Source organism: Arabidopsis lyrata (genome assembly GCF_000004255.2).
Source record: "Arabidopsis lyrata subsp. lyrata unplaced genomic scaffold ARALYscaffold_3, whole genome shotgun sequence".
Classification (NCBI taxonomy): domain Eukaryota; kingdom Viridiplantae; phylum Streptophyta; class Magnoliopsida; order Brassicales; family Brassicaceae; genus Arabidopsis; species Arabidopsis lyrata.
This window is the reverse complement of record NW_003302553.1, coordinates 6,743,440-6,763,092: the sequence shown is the minus strand read 5'-3', so window position 1 is coordinate 6,763,092 and position 19,653 is coordinate 6,743,440. Positions and strand designations below refer to the sequence as shown.

The 19,653-nt window shown below is 36.6% G+C and overlaps 6 protein-coding genes across 8 annotated transcripts; 2 read left to right on the top strand and 4 right to left on the bottom strand.

The window, feature by feature from the left end:
* The first annotated feature begins 1,567 nt into the window (after positions 1-1,567).
* Positions 1,568-4,647, top strand: LOC9319045 (protein disulfide isomerase-like 1-6). The gene is made up of 12 exons (XM_021032436.1): positions 1,568-2,207; positions 2,330-2,459; positions 2,549-2,717; positions 2,916-3,034; positions 3,153-3,233; positions 3,326-3,415; positions 3,517-3,588; positions 3,674-3,742; positions 3,821-3,901; positions 3,995-4,129; positions 4,228-4,281; positions 4,375-4,647. Exons 1-12 carry the CDS (start codon positions 1,690-1,692, stop codon positions 4,468-4,470), a joined length of 1,614 nt encoding a protein of 537 aa, XP_020888095.1. The 5' UTR covers positions 1,568-1,689; the 3' UTR covers positions 4,471-4,647.
* Positions 4,648-4,742: 95 nt separating this feature from the next.
* Positions 4,743-6,225, bottom strand: LOC9319044 (ras-related protein RABG3c). 2 transcript variants are annotated; one of them, XM_021032437.1, is made up of 7 exons: positions 6,140-6,225; positions 6,007-6,033; positions 5,837-5,936; positions 5,474-5,620; positions 5,323-5,403; positions 5,095-5,240; positions 4,743-4,979 (listed from the first exon to the last, which is right to left on the bottom strand). In XM_021032437.1, exons 1-7 carry the CDS (start codon positions 6,190-6,192, stop codon positions 4,913-4,915), a joined length of 621 nt encoding a protein of 206 aa, XP_020888096.1. In that variant the 5' UTR covers positions 6,193-6,225; the 3' UTR covers positions 4,743-4,912. The 2 variants fall into 2 exon arrangements, with proteins under 2 accessions (XP_020888096.1, XP_020888097.1); XM_021032438.1 differs by lacking the exon at positions 6,007-6,033.
* Positions 6,226-6,381: 156 nt separating this feature from the next.
* LOC9319043 (ERAD-associated E3 ubiquitin-protein ligase HRD1A) lies at positions 6,382-9,510 on the bottom strand. Of its 2 annotated transcripts, none has more exons than XM_002882931.2 (8): positions 9,342-9,510; positions 8,629-9,199; positions 8,326-8,502; positions 8,017-8,166; positions 7,677-7,882; positions 7,366-7,525; positions 6,840-7,020; positions 6,382-6,747 (listed from the first exon to the last, which is right to left on the bottom strand). In XM_002882931.2, exons 2-8 carry the CDS (start codon positions 9,159-9,161, stop codon positions 6,646-6,648), a joined length of 1,509 nt encoding a protein of 502 aa, XP_002882977.1. In that variant the 5' UTR covers positions 9,162-9,199; positions 9,342-9,510; the 3' UTR covers positions 6,382-6,645. The 2 variants fall into 2 exon arrangements, with proteins under 2 accessions (XP_002882977.1, XP_020887606.1); XM_021031947.1 differs by having other exon boundaries at positions 9,361-9,510.
* Positions 9,511-9,696: 186 nt separating this feature from the next.
* LOC9321190 (60S ribosomal protein L37-3) lies at positions 9,697-10,821 on the bottom strand. Its single transcript, XM_002882930.2, has 4 exons — positions 10,707-10,821; positions 10,479-10,614; positions 10,018-10,119; positions 9,697-9,919 (listed from the first exon to the last, which is right to left on the bottom strand). The coding sequence occupies exons 1-4, from the start codon at positions 10,707-10,709 to the stop codon at positions 9,873-9,875; spliced, it is 288 nt and encodes a 95-aa protein (XP_002882976.1). The 5' UTR covers positions 10,710-10,821; the 3' UTR covers positions 9,697-9,872.
* A 2,620-nt stretch (positions 10,822-13,441) lies between these two features.
* On the top strand, positions 13,442-14,140 carry LOC9319042. Its single transcript, XM_002885077.2, has one exon. It carries the CDS (start codon positions 13,485-13,487, stop codon positions 13,935-13,937), a length of 453 nt encoding a protein of 150 aa, XP_002885123.1. The 5' UTR covers positions 13,442-13,484; the 3' UTR covers positions 13,938-14,140.
* Positions 14,141-14,242: 102 nt separating this feature from the next.
* LOC9321189 (kinesin-like protein KIN-13B) lies at positions 14,243-18,544 on the bottom strand. Its single transcript, XM_002882929.2, has 12 exons — positions 18,185-18,544; positions 17,728-17,949; positions 17,116-17,286; positions 16,908-17,009; positions 16,735-16,812; positions 16,564-16,645; positions 16,102-16,261; positions 15,711-16,013; positions 15,387-15,605; positions 14,958-15,303; positions 14,806-14,871; positions 14,243-14,725 (listed from the first exon to the last, which is right to left on the bottom strand). The coding sequence occupies exons 1-12, from the start codon at positions 18,320-18,322 to the stop codon at positions 14,546-14,548; spliced, it is 2,067 nt and encodes a 688-aa protein (XP_002882975.1). The 5' UTR covers positions 18,323-18,544; the 3' UTR covers positions 14,243-14,545.
* Between the last annotated feature and the right edge of the window lie 1,109 nt (positions 18,545-19,653).

Here is a 19,653-nt window from a genome sequence, read left to right as displayed (position 1 = left end):
TGTATTCTTTCTACACTCAGTCCCTGATTTCACTTCTCCATGATGAAACCAGTCCTCACTCGCCTTGTAACTCCAATCCATTCCCCTTGTTACAAGATGATCAACAACATTAGCGGCAGAGTGGCGATATACGTTGCGACAGTCAATACACGGGCAAACAATCATTGCATTGTCTCCTAAACCTGCAGCCACAGACCTCACAAAATCCCAAGCACCTTTCTCATAACCAGGATCGGTTCTGCAATGAAGTAACATAAAAGCAAAAAACCAAAAGAAAAAAACGAATTACAAACTTTAAAAAATCTTTAACATATCAATTAAACCAATAAACTCAACTATACAAAACGTTCTTACATACCTGTTAAGATGAACCCATCTCTTTTCCATAACCATTATATGTCCTTACCCATAAAGAAAACAAAACAAACACATAAGAATAACACAAACACCAAACAAATACCAAACAAACACCAAACAAACACCAAACAAATATATTCACATTCAGCCAATTCATTCAACTCGTAAACAAATGAATCAAACAAATGAATCAAATTTCAGTTTCATTGTGAGAACTTGCCTCTGTGTTCAGATGCAAACAGGCAGATGATGCAGGCAGAAGATCCAGCTGATGAGATGTGATTACCTTTCAATGTTTAAAATGGTCAAAATTAAAATCAGAGTACTAGTACATAGTAAAGAACTGAAATGCATAGATTGAATGCCTTATACCTTTCAGATTCGAATCTACTGAGCTCGACTGAGCTATTGAGACAGAGACAGAGGCGGAAAGAGACAGAGGCAGAGAGAAACTGAGAAAGAGAGCTACGGAGACACAGAGAGCGACGGAGACAGAGAGCGACGGAGACAGATCGATGGATACCGGAAAGAGAGACAGAGATCGACGGAGATAGCGACGGAGACACAGAGACTGTCGGAGATTTTGGTGCTTAGAATCGAGATCTTGTCAATGGGAATCGAGATTTCATGGAATGGGTATTGCGATTTCTCAATGCTTTTTGTTTTTGGGTTTTTGATTTCATGGAATCGAGTCTTTTTGGTCTGAAGACTTAGAGAATCGAGACTTTTTTTTTTGTTTGGGGGGAAAACCCCAATTAGTTTGCCTCCAAAATTACCTTTACCCGCTATAATACTGAGTTAAGTTTCCGCTTAATAAAAAACTAGAGCACACAACTATGTAGTAGTTTAATATCGATTTTGGTGAATATTTTTCTCGCATTGCATGTAATAACGCGATTTTGGAACAAATAATTAATCAAACTATGTTAGGGTGGTTTAGTGGTTTAAAAATTCATCGTTGCAAAAATCCACCAGAGTTCAATAATGGTTGACCTGACCATTGTGAATGTTTTAAATGTTAAAATATAGAAAACAATTTCTTTGTTTTGTTTTTGGAAAACAATTTATTTCTTCATATTTAGTAGTTAGTACTAGTCAATATTTTGGTGTGCAAAAAAAAAAAGTCAATATTCAAAACAAAGATTTGTTTAATTAATGCTACGGCAAAAGAAATTAATCTTAATCAAAATTTCCATTAACGATCCAGTAAGCTCCCGCCGTAAATCATGGTGAGATTTACATTCATAAAAACTTCTCCGATCTTTCTCTTCATTTCAGAGCCATCACTTCTTCGTCCACTTTTCAAAATCCGGCGAAAACCCAGTAACAATCATGTTGATGAAACCAAAACCCAGTTCTAAATTTTCAATCTTGTTCACCTTCCTCATACTTCTCAGTTTCTTAATCGTCGTGGTCCGTTCTTCTGATGTCTCCGTCGAAGGTAAAGAATCCGGATCCGAGGAAGAATTAGACGATCTGGAGCAGCTCTTAGCGGTGGATGAACAATTGCAGGAAGAGAGACCAGAGCAACAGTCTGAAGCGGAGACGGTGAGCAAGGCGCAGAGGATCGTGGTGGAACTCAATGGAGACAACACGAAGCGGTTGATTGATGGGAATGAGTATGTGATGGTTTTAGGTTACGCGCCGTGGTGTGCGAGGAGTGCTGAGTTAATGCCGAGATTTGCGGAGGCGGCGACGGATTTGAAGGAGATTGGTAGTTCGGTTTTGATGGCTAAGATTGACGGCGAGAGGTATTCGAAAGTGGCGTCGCAGCTTGGGATTAAAGGTTTCCCAACGCTTCTTCTGTTTGTTAATGGCACATCTCAGTCTTACACTGGTGGATTTTCCTCGTAAGTTGCTTCAATACCTATTAAAGTATCTTTTTGGAAATGCAAAGTCTTGATTTTGATTTTGGTTTGTTGTGTTTGAAGTTCACAAAGTTTTTGAAATCTTGGTCTTGTGTTGTGTTCAGAGAGGAGATAGTGATTTGGGTACAAAAGAAGACTGGTGTGCCTACTATTAAACTTGATACAGTTGATAAAGCTTCAGGATTTCTGAAGAAGCATCATACTTATATTGTTGGTCTATTCGAAAAGTCTGAGGTATTTATATAGTGATCCTTGGATGGATTCATTTGTTTAGACTAAGAGTGGTTTTATGTAATGTGTTTTTGGATACGGTGTTTGCTCAGGCTTCTTCTGGATATGATGAATTTGTAAAAGCTGCGTCGTTAGACAATGAAATCCAGTTTGTAGAAACAAGCAGCAGTGATGTTGCTAAGCTTCTCTTCCCTAACCTTAAAACCAACAATGTGTTTGTTGGCTTGGTTAAAACTGAGGCTGAAAAGTACACTGCATACGGTAAGCTCCTTGATGGTAATAAGTTTCTGTTATTATTATCATTTTTCCCCCCTTATTTACAGCCTGAGAATCGGTTATAAGTTTGAAAAAGTGCTTCTTTTTGTCAATTTTGTTTTGGAGTATTGGGGTATGCAAAGGTTACTCTATTGTGTTGTATGCTACTGTTCAAATTATGAATCTTATGTACTGGCCATGCAGATGGATCTCTCCAAGCCGAAAAGATATTGGAATTTCTGAACAGTAATAAATTCCCATTGGTTACAAAATTGACTGAATCCAACACCGTTCGTGTTTATGCCAGTCCAGTCAAGCTTCAGGTGAGATGTTTTACTATATTCAACTAGTATCCGATGCCAGTTTTCATTCTATCTCTGTTGGTTGTAAATTGCTATGTTATGTTGGCTTACACAGTTGTGGTATCATATTCTTGGTTAGGTTATGGTCTTTTCAAAGAGTGATGACTTTGGAAGTCTTGCTCAGCCTCTAGAAGATATTGCAAGAAAGTTCATATCAAAGGTATTTTCCAATACCAAATCTCTTATTAAAAGCCAAATGGATTTAGTAAACCCACCATCTCTTGTATTTATGTTTATGCTACTACCGTGCAGCTTATGCTGATATATATTGACATATCAAATGAAAACCTCGCAATGCCATTCTTGACATTATTCGGGATAGAAGATGCAAAGAAAACTGTTGTAAGTTTTCTGAATAAGTGCTTATACTTGCTGGCTATGCATTTCTTGATTTACTGGTAAAGCTACAAGTCACAGGGGATTAATATTAAGTTCTTTAACAGGTTGCTGCGTTCGACAACAACCTGAACTCCAAGTTTTTGCTTGAGTCGGATCCATCTCCTAGCAATATAGAAGTACAAACTTTCTCAGAACTTTTATTTCCTTCATAGACATTTGGAAAACTCATTGATGTCATCTATATTGAATTTTTGAATGTAGGAATTTTGTTTCGGACTTGCGCATGGAACTGTTTCACCTTACTATAAGTCACAGCCAATTCCAGATAATGTGAGTAGGATAATATATTCTCGTCTAAATGTCATTTTGGGTAGTAATAATCTTGCTTAGGGTTCTTCAAATCTGCAGCAAAATGCAAGCGTAGTGGCTGTGGTCGGCAGGACTTTTGATGAAGTGGTCTTGAAGAGCAGCGAGAATGTTCTTCTTGAGGTCTGTGAATGGAAACCCTTCTTCTGAACCAAAAACTCTTAGCAAAGGAACTAATAAAAATGGATGTAACATTGAGTATGATCGTTGAAACAGGTGCACACACCATGGTGTATTAACTGTGAGGCTCTGAGTAAACAGGTTGAAAAGTTGTCGAAACACTTTCAAGGGTTTGAGAATCTTGTCTTTGCAAGGATAGACGCTTCTGCAAATGAGCATCCTAAGCTAACGGTAAAAAACAATCTCAAACTGCAAAGAGATGATTCCTATCATGTGATTATATTTGGATATTTCCATGATCATGATGGTTTCTGTGATGGTTGATTCAGGTTGATGATTATCCGACAATCTTGCTTTACAAAGCCGGTGAAAAGGAGAATCCGGTAATTACTATTTTGAGAGGGTTCTTCTTTTATATCTTCAGTTCTTTTTATATCTACCACGAAGCTTCTTTCTTACACTCTTGTGTTGCACAGTTAAAGCTTTCGACGAAATCCAGTGCAAAGGAAATGGCTGTTTTAATCAACAAAGAGTTGAAATCGAAGGATCCGTCTGCTAAAGATGAGTTATAGAAGCATCTGGAATCTGACGTAGGGATCAAATTTATAGTTGTTTGTTGAAAATTGTAATGGAGCTTTTGAGGAAAGGACACAGAAAGACATAGAAGAGGAAAGATAGAAAACACTATCTTACTTTATAGTTATATTGCCGTAAGAAATATATATAGCAAAGTTGAGAAATTTTGTTTTTATCTTTAAGATTTGGTTTGTTGTTTTCTCTCATTACTCTTTAACATTGAAAATGAAGATATACGAGAAGCTGAAGAGATTAAGAATGAAACAAGTGACCAAAAATTTGTTTTTAATTATGGAATCGATGAGATGGAAATACAATTGCAGAAAGAAACAAAGGTGCTTATGCTAATTGATACACATCACGATAATGTCAAAGAAACTAATTAAAAAGGTCTCTTTTAAAACATGCTCTTTCTAATAATCCTTGCAACAAAGTTGGTTAGCATTCACATCCAGTTGATCTTTGTTGCCGAGCGCCAGCTACATCAATGGTGTCCGGAAGGTACCTGCGAGGCATTAAAATGAATAAACCGAGAAAAGTTCAAAGATTAACTCAATGTGATGGCAATGCAAGCTCAGAGTTGAGCTGATATAGGTGTTTAGCTATAGTGTAGGACTTACACTTGTTCTTCAGGCTCATTCTTGAGGGCATTTTTGGCTATGCACTCGAAAGTTGCATCAACATTGAATCCTTCTTTGGCCGAAGTCTCGAAGTAAGGAATGTTTCCCTTGGATGCACACCAAGCCTTTGCTTTCTTCTCAGAAACCTGAAGATGAGGTACCTTAGCATTAATTTGTAAAACTCTTAACATTCTTACTAACTTGAGAGAAAACGAATAAAGATGTTACCACTCGACTCTTTCCACCGTCAACATCTGTCTTGTTCCCCAATACAACAAACGGGAAGTTTTCAGGATCTGAAGGACTAGCCTAAACACTCAATAATCAATCACTGATTTGATAGAAAATACTCAAAAGTATGTGGGGGCATGGTTAGAACCTGGATCAAGAACTCTTCCCTCCAGTTGTTAAGATTTTCAAAGGATTTCATGACATTGACATCATTCACAAGAACACAACAATCGGCTCCTCGGTAGAAAGCAACCCCCAAACTTTGAAACCTCTCTTGCCCAGCAGTATCCCAAATCTACATGGGAAAATTGAAAGCTTACATCAATCGTATTTGTTGTTATATTGGACACTGAAACAATTATCTTCTTCTTTTGAGAAGAACAAGAGTTATTGAACTGAACATTACCTGGATAACTCTTTTCTAATACACATAAAAGACAATCCATAAGCTAAAACTTGTAATGAAAACCTAAAAACTAAACTACACTAAGAGCAATAAATCAGATTTTACCTGCAAAGTGAAGATTCGGTCATCAATTTGGACCTCTTTGGTCAAGAAATCAGCACCAATGGTAGCTTTATACTGATTACTAAATTTTCGATTCACAAACCTAACAAGAGGAGATAAATCAAAAACCGAATGAATCATAAGAAGAAAAATCTGAGAAAGAGAATACATACTGATTCATCAAGGAGGTCTTCCCAACCCTGAGCAAGACGACAAATAACCAAAATGTCGAATTCAAACACCAAAAATCCAGAGAGAATGAATGAATATTCAGAGATATTCAAAAAAAAGAAGAAAATAAATTACCCACTGTCTCCGAGAATAATAACCTTGAGAAGCACTCGCCGGCGAGAAGCCATTGATGTTTTTGTTTTTGAGGCGATTCACCAATGTGTGTAAATAACAAATAATTTGTCTCTGTTTTTGTTTTTGAGGCGATTCACCAATGTGTGTATGGAAAGTTACGGAGCCACCCAATAACAGCTTTAATCTCATTTTCCTAAACTACCCCTCGCCTCCCCACCCGCTAATTTAATTCGATAGTATCGTTAGATAACATTTTTTTAATCATATACTGTATAGAAGAAATTGGAACATTCAACAGTCATACTAGAGAGTAATGAAAACCCAAGAATTAATAAAACACGGTTTATGATTCAGTCTCAAGCTTCTTCTAGTAAATTTCTATCATAAAACATGTACACTTTTGGGAGATTTTTTTTTTTTTTTTTGTCTCTATGAGAAGAACCACCAATCTTTCTCCTTTCTCTCTATCTGCTCTGCCTCAGTCAACATACCAGACTTTTGTTTTTTCACTCCCCTGCTGCATCCGCAACCGACTTTCCTTTGTTATCTGCTTCTCCTGTGGACTCTGGTTTCCTCTTCTCCAGATAATGAAGCCGGTTTCGCAAAATCTATACCAGAACGTTGCTAATAGGATTAAACATCATCTACTATAAGCTATTCTCGAGTTTCACATAAGATGAATTACTCAGGGACCACATACCTCCAAGTGGGCCTCGAGAGATTTTCTCATTTCTTCCAGCTTAGTCTCCGACATATTTGCATAGGCTTGAGGGTTTTCACCTGGAAGGTTGTCTTGAGGAAGCTGAGACGAGGAAAAGGATGAAGGACGAGTTTGATGTGGTTCAGTTGACACTTGCTCTGTCCCAGGAATACTCGGCGACCTTAACACAAGGGACAAACATATTTGTCAGTTTTTCCCTCTACCACATTGAAGGGAGTTCAGAAAATATCGCTGAATAAATATAGAGATCACATGTTTGTCACATTGTGGAACATCTCGAGGGACTGAAGAGGAAATGATATGGAAATTGATACTAGAAAAGTTGAAACTATAACTGTAGATGTACATGTATCCTTTGATCTTTTAAAATCTTAAAGCTTCTTAAGAACAGTAGTTCAATAGTTTCCTATTTAGACCATGCGGTGAGAATCCTATGAAACCTATATATCACCTTACAAGTTCTAAAACGCGAGACCAAGTATAGAGTCAACAAATGAATACATACCATGCTACTGTGTTTGCAGATGGGTAAACCATTGATTTCCCATACATGGAGGCTGCAGAAGCAGCTGCTTGAAGCCTGGCGTGGTGCCTGCTCAAATTATCATTGGAAACGCCAGCAGCAGAACTTGCTTCAGAGCCCTGGTTATTTGAGCTTGATGTACCTGATTCAATTTGCACAAAACTAATTATTAGTCTTTCCTGTCTCAATATTAAGAATTTAAGAGTCTAAAAACCAAACAATTATTTAGCATATAATACATAAAATAGATTTCGATTTTACTGCATATTTGCATGCGAAGCAATATGATTTACCCTGTTGGGAACCTTGGTGTAATCCACGTTGGCCTGCAGCTGCAGATGTGGCATTCTCAGGAGGTACAACAAGTGCTCTACAAGTAGGACACGTCTGCTGTCGCTCCAACCATGATCGAAGACAATGCACATGAAAGAGATGCCCGCATATTAGTTTCTTCGCATTTGTCATCTCTTCACGGCATATGATACATGTGGCATCACTTCTGCATATAAGAAAGAAATGCTTTCAATAACATAAGATTCCCCAAGAGCTATCCAAGATCCATAAGACCAAACTTAGAATTGTGTCTACTTTCAGTGGAGTCACAACAAAATAAATGGGATATCTGAAACTTACGCGGTAAGTTCTTCGGGAGTTGCATCAGGAAACCTATCGTTCATATTGGACGTGATCTTACGATAACGAAGGTAATCGGAAACACGAATTTGGAAGTTCCTGAAGGTCTCGTAGAGCTCCCGTAACAAGTGTAAAGGCACACCATAGTTCCTAAACAGACAATAAAAATATTAATGAATCCAACATAGAGTTAAGAGCTTGTTCTACCAAGGTTAAGCATCATCTTTGATTTCCAGATATTTCATTCTGCGTTATATATTCCTGAAATAATCTGATTGGAGAACCAAAAAACTGGATGGAAAAACTTACATGAATATGACAAAGAAGAAGCAGATATACATGGACAAGTGAAGCAGGTCACGGATAAGCTCCAGATAGAAAGTATAAACTGGTTTCTTCTCCCATTGACCATCCATTAACATATCAGTGACATAGAAAACGTACTTCACAAAGATAGCAACAGTCGTCGTCGCCAGTATCATATACCTGCAACAGAAACCTATCATCAGCGACATAATATCACCAGAATGACTGTCTTCAGTCCTCCTAAAGATCAGAGATGGATCACATACATTACAATGATATACAATGAAAGCAGCAAAAGCAACTTACTCGAATGAGAAGAAGAGAGAAACCGAAGCCTGGCGCGACTGAATCAAGTGACGTATAGAACTGTACATAAACAAACTATCCACAAGAAGAAGGAAACCCATAAAAGAGACAATACGAAAATGAGAAAGCTTAGACACAGAAGGAGTAGTCTCAATGTATTCAACTCTTTTCTGAGCAAGCCAATGCAAAGCCTTGATCAACAGAAGAGTAACAACCAAAGGAAGAAACCCACTAGAGAAATCCTGTCTAAAGATAGTAATGGCAAAGAGAATCTCCATGAGTTCTCTCCAAGCTTGTTCATTCAACCTCTCGACTTCTGCTTCCCTAAGAGACCCCAAGAAGACAAATTTGACCAAATGCCAGAGACTAAGCATAAGAACCAAACACATATTGAGAAGCAGCACCAAACTGATCTTTGAGGTTGATAAATAAACAGTCGCAGGGTAAAATTGGCCTCTGCTGCTGAATGCATGATAGATTACAGCCAAAGTTGCTATAAAACTAAGGCCTGCGTATGTTCTTAGTCGAATCATCGTCTTCTTCTTCGTCTTCACAATTTCAAAAGATAGATCTGTGAAAAGTTATGACCTTTAGAAAGTAAGAGCGGATCAATTGACGAAACCAAATCGGAAGAAGGAAATCCAATTGATCCAATCACTAATTGAGAAGAAACACGAGAATTGTAAAAAAAAACTCGATTTTTGGAGACTTACGGGAAGAGAAAGTATTAACCAGCGGCGAAATTGGGGAGAAGATGGTCTCTGAGAGATTAAGAGAGAGGATTAGCTTAAATATCGACGAATCGTAATCTGCGTCGCGAGAGAGAGACAGTGACGACGGAAACGCGAAGAAGCGGAGGAGGAAGCGGTGTTTCCGATTAAGACCAAATTTTTAGTTCTCCGCTTATTTTCGAAATTCCAATTATACCCTTGTCAACCATTATTTATTACACTATCAGGGACAAAAGTTTCAGTGGTCGATTGAAATCAATTATTAGGTTATTGAATGAATTATGATTGGTTTTCATGAGCTTCAAGATGTAAGAATCAATCAATCAATCAAAGCTTGTTGAAGATGCAAATGTAAGATGATATTTAAGCCAAGTTCAAAACTTTATAAGTGACTGACGAAAAAGAAACAAAACATTTAATGTATTAGATCCACATGAAAAGTAATCTTCAACTAGATAAGTGCGAAAAGTGCTAAGTCTTAGTCCTTCCTGAGAGATTGCTCGAACTGGCTCTTTAAGCTGATGAAGCTGCTGCCTTGTTTCTTGGCTTGGCTTCAGTACCTATGTAAAGATAGAAATGTGCCATCAAAACCCAATTTCGACTCCAAGAGAGAAAAGAAGAAAACGAGTTAATCAAAGTCAAGGTAAGATAAGAGTACCTTCTCTGAAACCAGTCTTGAACCGACGGGGAACATTACGGAGATACCTCATCCTTCCGGTACCGGTAGTCTTCCTCCTGATGGCCTTCACACTCCAGTTGTCTATAAACCAAAGAAACAATCACACTACTTCATAATCAGAGTTGAGCCTCAAATTCCAATGATTATTACCCAACAAATCAATTGAACCAAAGACATAACAAAAACTGTCAAGGTTTAAACATTTCAAGCTATAATAACAACTAATCGAGCTACATAGAAAAGCCTTGCTCTATTTCATAACGATTATAGAAATTGCTCCATTCGTTAAGTAATCTATTCAAATGTAAAGCATACTCAAATGTGCCAAACGAAACACTAACCAAAATGGAGAACGAGTATAATGAGAAGACTAAGCTAATCTAGATCGAGAAAATGAAACGCATCTTGAGAGAAAGTTTTAAGAAATGAAGAGTTCTTACAAGTCCTCTTGCGAGCAGCTGGGTAAGCACAAGCAGAGCAACGACTCTTCTGGATGTGGAAACTACGACGACCACATCTCACACAGAGTGTGTGACTCTTGTTCCTCCTCTTACCGAAACTTCCTGTTCCCTTTCCCTGCAATACTCAAAAGTTCCACAACAAGATCAGAGATAGTTTCTAGGTGTAAATTGACGAGAAACTATAGAGAGAGAGATCAGAGAGATCACCATTGGAGCGAATTGCGTGCAAGAAAACCCTAGGATACGGCTTCAGAGAAGAAGATGCTCAACTTTTAAGAGCCAATTTATACCAATCTTGTATTTCTGATTCTAGGGTTGTAGCTAAATAATGGGCCTTTATATTAATGGGAATGTCTATGTTTTTTTCACGTATATGGGCCTGAGTGCAATCGTAGTGTCTTTTAGGCCATTGAAGAAGGCTAAAAATTTATAGATTTTTTAATATTTTAATTTAAAAAATTTAAGCATTCATGAAAATTGTGCAAAATATAATCACAAGATATCAAATTCATCTAAATTTTACAAAAAAAGTTAACAAAATGAAACAAAGAAAAATCATTTTAAATTCCTAAGTATAGTGAAACAGTTTTGAGTATATACTAAAATAAAAACATTGAGGTATGTTGATATTATGATTAGGCCAAATATACGAAACTGAAGCTTCGATTTAAGATCTGATCCAATCCGTTCCCATAAATAGAATATCAATTTTTTTTGGATTCGGATCCACATTATTTAATTTATAAATTTAGATATTTGGATCGATAGTAGTTATAACCTAAGATAAATATATATATTTTTCACAAGAGCTTGGAGCCTCTCGTCAACAAATTCTTTGCAAATTTTTTGATGTGTTCATTATAAGCTCTCTCCAGAGAAGATCTATGTTGAAGAGAACATTTATAAGATACAAACCTTTCAAAAGGAATTGTACATGTATAGGATGTCACTGCCCAATTTGGGTTTTAGTCGTTCCTCTCTCCCTCCACGACTCCACCTACCTTTTTTTTATCCAAAGAGAATTTTTAAGACCACTTCTTGATACACTTGAGGCATAATTTATCTACAAAAACAGAACAAGACCAAACATACTAGGAAACTTACAACTGAAATGAAAAGTAAAAAAGTTAAATAGAGATATATATATGTAAACAAGGGTAGAGATAAGAGTTTGGCTAAATAATTGCTAGGCATATAGGAGTTGGATCAACGATCTCTGCCATTATAACTCTTTAGTAGCATAGAATTATACTCGGTAAAAAATAGAAACTAAACAACATATATATAATGACAATCTTGCATCATAATATAGATTAATAATAAAACTGAAAAAATATCTTGCAATGCTAATTTTAAATGCTTTACATTGTGCATATGATATTGATATTGAAATTGACAATGACAAGAACCATTCAGCAAAACGAATCAACTAGTGAGTATAGAGACGTAAGAAGCATCTTATTGTTCAAAGAGTGTACAAAGACTCCTCTTTCACTTGTGTATTTATCTTTCTAAATGGTTTATGTAGCTTCTTGTTTTATTTAAATATAGAGTTTTTTTGCAAAATAAAAATCCTTCAAGTTACTATTTTATACTCTTACCTTTTATTTTCATAAAATGCAAGTCAGTCCCGCCAAATTTAAAGTAATATGCAATATAATCCTCCTATGTATTTTGGAAAACGGTCAAATACATTAGATTTTTTTTAAAAAAATTAAAAGTGTTGATGAAGGATATTATTGCGTTTTAGTTTTGATTTCGCGCGATTGACTTGCGTTTTTTGGAGTACAAAAAAAAAAGGCGACATAAAAAGTTATTTTGCGTATGTTGGCAAATAGTGGGATTGTACTATGAAGATTGTTTGCATTGTTCACTTGTTTTTTTTTTTAAATGTAGTTTCGTTCGTTAGATCCGGTAATTAGATTGCTACCTAAAGACTCTAGAAGATTTTACTGTCGGCATCTTGATGTAGAAATTGTTTTTATGACCAAACCGATCAAGGGATGTGTCAGTTTGTCCTGATCTTATGGTGATAAGTTTTTATACGCATAAGTTACCTAAAGGTTGGTCTTTAGTTCAGTTTCTTATCATTCCATAATTTTGAGGGCATGCAACAAATGCTTTGTCAGTTTATGTAACGTGATATATAATTGGTGAATCGTGGAACTTATACATCATCGTGACAATATGCACGTGTCCTTTTGTTTGATTACAAAGCAGATTTTAAGGTTTGTTCTTGCATGATTGTGCTTGACAATTACCTAACTTGTAAATTTTAAATTGCTCGTTATTATTATTGTTTATTTCTATTAAGCTTGGAGAGATCTCGGGGAAAACATCCATATAAAATAGTAGGCCTTATGGAAAACCTTCAAGGGCGTGTAAGTGCTTGAATATGAAATTCTGTGATTAGATGATGATATACAATGAATGAATGGGCCTCCCAATAATCCAGTTATTATTACTTTTTAGTGTTTGATTGGTTGAAAGAAATAGCTTAGAATATCTAGTTATTCAAATGAACACATGAAGTAGGTCCAATGGTCAAACTTATGAAACATGATTATTCACAAAGAGTACGGTTCCTTGATTATCGGTGTTCTCCATAGACGTGATCCAAAACTAAGCCAGTACTATTCACTTTAATTTAAGATCTTCGGATAAGCAAAAGACATATTAATAAACATGGGAAAACAAAAAAAAAAAGAGAAAGGTTTTATTCCAAGACATGACAAATTTCTACTTTAGCCTTTTTGATGCTGAGTGATAGACACAAAAGATACATTCGCAAAATACTATGAAACTAAAGTAACATCAACACATTAATAAAACATATAATTTGATATCTATGACTAAAAAATGATTTATATATGTGAAGAGAGCATTGATCTGCCCACAAGAACATATCAGTTGCAGTGAATGATTTATATATGTGAAGAGAGCATTGATCTGCCCACAAGAACATATCAGTTGCAGTGAAGAGAGATGTTTCAGAAAACAAACAGTTTCTTTCATAGAACAGTTAACAGTCTCAAGTCCATCATTCTCCGAACAGGTAAGAAACTTCCTAGACCAAAAACTCACTTCTCCTGCACATTTTGCAGATCAAATTCTCTCCATGCCGACAATATCTACGCAAGTTTCCTCAACATCTGGGAGTCTGATCTCAAAAACAGCATTGGAGGTCCATTAAAGCTGGAGCAGATGGTTCAAGAGCAAGAACAATACTATCAAGTGAAGAAAACAGAAGCTTGCTCTTCGCATTCATCAAGAGACTGCGATACAATGGAGAAGAAGATTAACGAGATGTTTATGACTGAGACAGGAGATATAGAGCAAGCCCTTGACGTTGAAGAGGCACTTCATTACTATTCTCGTATTAGAAGTCCCGTGTATCTCAACATCGTTGACAAGTTCTTCACTGATCTCTACTCTTGACCTAGCCAGAGACTCTGAAGCCATTACAATCTTTGTCTTTTCGTATTCTTCATCTGTTTGGTTATTAGTCTGCTTTGTTATTTATTTGTTTCATGTTTTACCAACATCACTTGATAGTGACTCCGTTTCTCAGTTCCAAGAACTTATGCTGTCAAACGATTAACAATACTGTTCATGGCGATACTGTTTGAAGCTTTCAATCATCGATTGGAGAATCATAACTCATGCTTTGAGATATACATTCCCGGAAACCGATCAGCAAAATTTTCAATTGGATCATAGGGCATGGTGTGCAGAACTAAGTATGGTATAGAATAGAAGGCAAGCTCATTAATAGCACAAATGCAATATTACATAGGTCTTTCATCTTCTGCAACAAATCCATTACAAGAATCTGATAGAATTCAAGTGCGGCGGCAAGAACAGAATGCATATCCTTTTACGTATGAGAAACTCTGTAATCATCCATAACTCTTTGCTGTAAAGTTCTCAGTAGGCTGTAAACAGATAAACTTCTGATCTCAAGTCCAAGCCAGTAGGGGGCAAGTGCAAAACCCGGGGTGAGGTCGATAAAAGGACCGGTATTTACTCGAGAGAGTGATTATAGGTCAGTACCCAGTGGTAGATACCAATACGTTGTGCTCTCTAAGGCGTTTCTGGAAATGAGCAAGACGGTTCTGTAGTTGGAGTATACCTGCAGCCTTCTGCGATAGAATTGTGTTCAGTCTTGAAATGTAACCATCTAGCTGGTTTCCAGGTTGGTCCGCTTCAACCAGTAAGTTCATCTCCTGCGCAGGTAATTAAAAAAGGAATTTTAGAGAATCTTAGCTTAAGCTACAGAAACGAAAACAACTGACCAAGTTCATACCTCTTTCACAATGTTCATCGTATCCTCAACTTGTTTACGGTGTGCATTCACAAGGTCTTCTTCTTCCTGGTAAATCCCATGAAAAAAGATTCTAGTGTCAAGGATGGTATAAAACAGAGGAGGCTTTTTTCTGAAGAACAGTGAAATATTACCTGCAGAAGTGCATTTAGATTGTCATCGGAGTTTGACTTCTTCATATCGGGCCTTGGCATGTCTCTTGACTTCATCTGAATAGTAGGTTTCGGAATTCTCTCCTGTGCCATACCGTTATAGGATGGCTCTAGCTTCCCGTTTTTCTTCCACATTTGTTTATCTTGCTCATAATCCGATGCATCAAATTCATCGTTCTCTTCAGTCCACATCTCATTCACGTCATCATCATAGTTAGATGGAGTTGGAAGTGCAGAAGACAAAGGAATTTTTGTGGACTCTCGTAGGTTCATGGTCGATGAAGATACATCTTTCTTAGAGGCGTTTCCCTTTGAGAGACTCTTAACCCTACAATTTGCATAGTGAATGCAAAATTTTATGAGACACACATATGATGAATAAAGAAAACAAAAGGGAAGAGTATAACCAACCTGTCCGCATATCTTAAGGTGTTAAGGGTGTGCTCACATGATCCAGAGCTTGGAGATATGCACGATATCATTACAGTACGAGAATTTCCCATGAAGGAGTCCCTAAGAACTTCGGTTAACTTACTGCCTCTAAAAGGGATGTGACCTTGATCATTATCCAGAGCTCTAATGCATTCCTTTAAGGCGAGTAAGCTCTTATTGATCTCTGCTCCTTCCAACCTGTGTCATATGATATAGATAACTCATGTAAGCAAATAGTCGGAAACATTATTCACACTGAACAATTTAAAAAGTGTCGCTATAAGAAATGGTGTAAAGTGTTACCTTGTCTGCTTGTCATTGTCTGTTGTATCTGCACCACGTTCACTTCCAGCCAGATCAATGAAAGAAAGCTTGCCAACGAGGCGAGGGGGCTTTGACTGATTTCCCTCTACTGATTTTTTGATTGCGAGCTGTAGTATAGCATGTGAACGAGAGGATTCTTCATTTGCACCAGTGGTTCCAGTACTTCTTGTTGCACTTCCTCTCTCAATAAGCTCCATAATAGCATCTGTATCAGATACTCTGTACTCTTGTAAACCAACGATGCACACTTGCTGCTTACCATCCTCTCTCATGCACAGTTTCCTATTAAGGTAAAACAAAGTTTGAATACAGCTACATAATAAGCATTGCAGTCACTATATATTACCGTGTAAGATGTCTTTCAACTTACTTCCTCTCACTGAGGAGATCATATAGCTTTCCTCCATAAATCTCAAAGAAGCTAACAAACAACTGAAACCCTTGGTTTCTGTATGTGTGGTGCATCAACCTCAAGATGTCCCTTGAAGCCTTAAGAGGCAAAGGCTTCATAGTATAGGTTTTACCACTACCTGAGAGGCAAACATAAAACAGAATATGGTTCACATAGAGAAAATGGTAATTATATAGTTAAAGCACACTAGTAACTGCTTCTGATAAGTGGATGTTGATTATCGCGTTTCTCAAAATGAAATTGAAGAGGCTTTGACATGCACAGTTTGGAAAAGTAGAGTAGGCCTTAACCTCCCACAGTACTCACGGTAGAAACGCATGCCATATACTTTAGATGGTAGATTTAAGGTCTTGCTATTAGATTGTTAAATTTTCCAGGAAAGTGATTTTGTGTATCTATGATTCCTTGGAGATAAATTACCTGTTTGACCATATGCAAAGCAAGTGGCTTTGATGCGCTGAAATATTAGGGGGACTACAGGCTCCACAGTCTCACGATATACCTACAGAAATTTGAGAAATAAGCATTATTATGTAAATAAGGCTTCCTCCAGAGTTATAATCAGTCCTGTTACTTTCAAACAGCACTTACCTCATCATTTGATACTTCCTCATCTAGCACGGCATCAAAGACAAATTCATGCTTTTCAACATAAGCTGTTAAGTCGACCTGAAATAATGTAATAATCGATCAGTCTTAGTGTCTTGCTATGTTGATGACCCGGACAACTGAGATTGCATGAATCCAAACCATCAGAGACTGACCTTAAGTTTAGTTTCATGAACTGTTAAGCAATTGGCATGGGTGTCAACAATGTCTTCTTCATTTTTTGTCGACTCCTTTTTGTTAAGTGGTCGCTTACGCACCTGTTCTCAGACAATACGGTAAGTATTAGTATTAACAATATACAAGGCGGTAAAATCATCATATTCAAGTGATTCGTTATAGGGACTGAAAGAACGAAAAACATACAACGACTTTGATCTTTGCAACAGAATTCATCCTCTCCTTCTCAGCAGCCAAGTTTTCAGCCAACACGCGACTTCGGTTAGGTTGCTTGTTGTAAGCTTCAAAGTCATCAAAGCTTTGGCCTTGATTAGGATTGAAAAGTGAGGAGCCATCTACTTGGCTAGAGACTGGAATCTGCTGATAAGATAACAAGTTAAAAGCCTACACAATATAACCATAACGGCAAACACAAATGAAATTCACGAATTTTATTTCATGTTAAACAGAGAATCAAATAACCAGCTCTATTGTAGGTTTTTAACCCATGTTTGCCAAATTGGTTAGAGGAAAAGTACTCATAATATGGTCACAGAAAAAAAGAAGAAAAAAGGTTCTTTTACTAAAAATAGTCCGATGACCTAAAAGTACTGTGTAAGGAGTCCACTCTTCCAGCAAGCAATCAATTTAATGGATGGATGGCCACCTAAATGCAGCGACATTTAAACAAAAGGTAAACCTTGAATTGCAGGTCTTTTTTCATACTCGGATATGTAAATGGCAATTAGAAAGAGTCACTAAAAAGTCAAAAAGCACACCAACACCAATCACTGGAAAAAAAATTCAAGAACAGCCTACCTCAGGAAGAAGCTCAGTATCAAAAGAATGCAGATCTAAGAGCCCAGGACTAAACTCAGATTCATCATTGTTCTTCCTTTGGTTCGTTGGACGAGCACCGTATTGAGGAGTAGTTGGTTGTTCCCCAAAGAACTCATTTCCTCCATTAAACCCTCTCTGAGCATTCTGATATCCTCTTGTTGCTTGACCACCTCCTTGTCCACCAGCATAGTATCCATAATCCTGTTCATAATCCCACCATTAAGTTTAAAAAAACCTCATAAACTAAACTTGGGTTCACAAGTCTCATCGAGAAAATGCATAATAAACTCAAAAACAAATTTGCCCAGAACTTCAGATCGGAGAATTTTCTCTCCTGAACTAACAGATCTTCTTAGAAACTTCATAGAAATTTAAATTTTTGAATCGATGGAAAGATAAGGAGGAGGAGAAGAAAAGGATCAGATTCTGAGATTACATTGGCGGATGACTGAAAATGCTGAAGACCAGTAGATTGAAGCCATCGGCCATTGGAGGAAGACATGTCGAGAGGGTTATCGGAAAGCTGTCTCTGGTGGTGCACCGCCGCTGCGCCAGATCTCTGTCTTCCGTTCATTGCCTCTAGCTCGAATCGGAGCTCCAAATGGATCCTTTAATCGGATCTTTAACCACAATCCCTTGACGAAGTTTGCTCTCCTGTGTCTCTCTCTTTCGCTATCTCTCTATCTAACCCTTTCTCTCTCCACAAGTTCAAATTAAAGCGCAGAGAGAGGAGAGTATTGGTCGCTGTTTCTTTCTTTCTCTGACGCTCCCTTAAACTCCATTTCTATATGTCGTTTTAATTCCTCTAAGTCTAATTATTAATCACAGATTTGTGGACATGGTTTTACATATATTATTTTATGGGATTTGGATTACATTATATTTTTAGTTATTACTAATTACTTTACTATACAAAGTTAATATATTATTATTTTACTACTAATTTATGTATTTTGTATTAAAAGTTTTTTTTGTCAACTACATTAATTTATGAAAACTACCAAGGTAGTTGATTTATCCATATAGTTTGGATTTTTTTCTAAAATTAAATTAAATTAATTAGAACCCGGTTTTCGGATAAAACTCATACGGAGGGATAACATAAATACTAAAGATTTTTACAATGTTAAATTTACATTCGTCAAATAAATATTGATAATATCACTGAATAAAGTTATTTTGATTCAATATTAGCTAAAGCAATCAATAACGTTTTTGAATTCAAAAGTAATGGTAAATTTTTAGTTGATTTGACCAATTATACTCACACTTATAAGTAAAAGTTGTTTTATAGAGTGATCATGATAGCTTTTAAATTTAAATTTGGATTTGTGTGGAGTAGCTTTGTTTTTATGTTAGATTATTATTGATTTTCAAGTTTGAATTTGGCAAAAACAAATGTGTCGTGAATGTTATTTGTTGTAGTCTATATGCCTACGAAGAATAAGAGAGAAAATGTCACCATAATTAATATCTATCTAGTTTGTTCAAAAAAAAAAAAATATATCTATCTCAAAAAGCAATCGAAGAAAATATAATTACTACTCAAATCTAGCTCAAGTTTATGTCGAAGCTTATCAAAAAAAAAAAAAAACAAGTGTATTTCGAAGCTTGAACATAAATGGTCTTCCATATAGATGGTTAGATAAAACGTCGTCATTCTCCGATAATTTTTGGATTGCATGTGTCAAGAAGAGATATTTGTTTTCATACATAGCTTCATATGTGTGTTTAATCGATTTCCCACCATTTATTTACTCGTGCCTAAAACTCAACAACAAATCGTTGGTCTAGCCAGTAACCACAAGCAAAACATCACAAGTTTTTATGTCAAACAATTTTGTTTACCATATGTCATCAACCAATTATCGGATTATCGAAGTGGGAAAAATGATATTTCAAATA

Bases quoted from the DNA above. Each gene is read 5' to 3' on its own strand.
- LOC9321189 (XM_002882929.2), bottom strand. From the start codon at position 18,322: ATGAACGGAAGACAGAGATCTGGCGCAGCGGCGGTGCACCACCAGAGA. The intron at 17,950-18,184 runs GTAATCTCAGAA...GATTATGAACAG, and splicing joins ATTTTCAGTCATCCGCCAAT to GATTATGGATACTATGCTGG. The intron at 17,010-17,115 runs GTATGTTTTTCG...GTCTGAGAACAG, and splicing joins TTGCAAAGATCAAAGTCGTT to GTGCGTAAGCGACCACTTAA.
- LOC9319044 (XM_021032437.1), bottom strand. From the start codon at position 6,192: ATGGCTTCTCGCCGGCGAGTGCTTCTCAAGGTTATTATTCTCGGAGAC. The intron at 6,034-6,139 runs GTAATTTATTTT...CGTCTTGCTCAG, and splicing joins ATTATTCTCGGAGACAGTGG to GGTTGGGAAGACCTCCTTGA. The intron at 4,980-5,094 runs GTAAGTCCTACA...AATGCCTCGCAG, and splicing joins AATGAGCCTGAAGAACAAGT to GTACCTTCCGGACACCATTG.
- LOC9319045 (XM_021032436.1), top strand. From the start codon at position 1,690: ATGTTGATGAAACCAAAACCCAGTTCTAAATTTTCAATCTTGTTCACC. The intron at 2,718-2,915 runs GTAAGCTCCTTG...CTGGCCATGCAG, and splicing joins TGAAAAGTACACTGCATACG to ATGGATCTCTCCAAGCCGAA. The intron at 4,130-4,227 runs GTAAAAAACAAT...TGGTTGATTCAG, and splicing joins ATGAGCATCCTAAGCTAACG to GTTGATGATTATCCGACAAT.
- LOC9321190 (XM_002882930.2), bottom strand. The intron at 10,120-10,478 runs GTAAGAACTCTT...TTTGGTTTATAG, and splicing joins AGCTGCTCGCAAGAGGACTT to ACAACTGGAGTGTGAAGGCC. The intron at 9,920-10,017 runs GTACTCTTATCT...ATCTTTACATAG, and splicing joins CAAGACTGGTTTCAGAGAAG to GTACTGAAGCCAAGCCAAGA.
- LOC9319042 (XM_002885077.2), top strand. From the start codon at position 13,485: ATGTTTCAGAAAACAAACAGTTTCTTTCATAGAACAGTTAACAGTCTC.
- LOC9319043 (XM_002882931.2), bottom strand. From the start codon at position 9,161: ATGATTCGACTAAGAACATACGCAGGCCTTAGTTTTATAGCAACTTTG. The intron at 8,167-8,325 runs GTAAGTTTTTCC...TTGTCTGTTTAG, and splicing joins TTCTTCTTTGTCATATTCAT to GAACTATGGTGTGCCTTTAC. The intron at 7,021-7,365 runs GTATGTATTCAT...CCTTGTGTTAAG, and splicing joins TCTGCAAACACAGTAGCATG to GTCGCCGAGTATTCCTGGGA.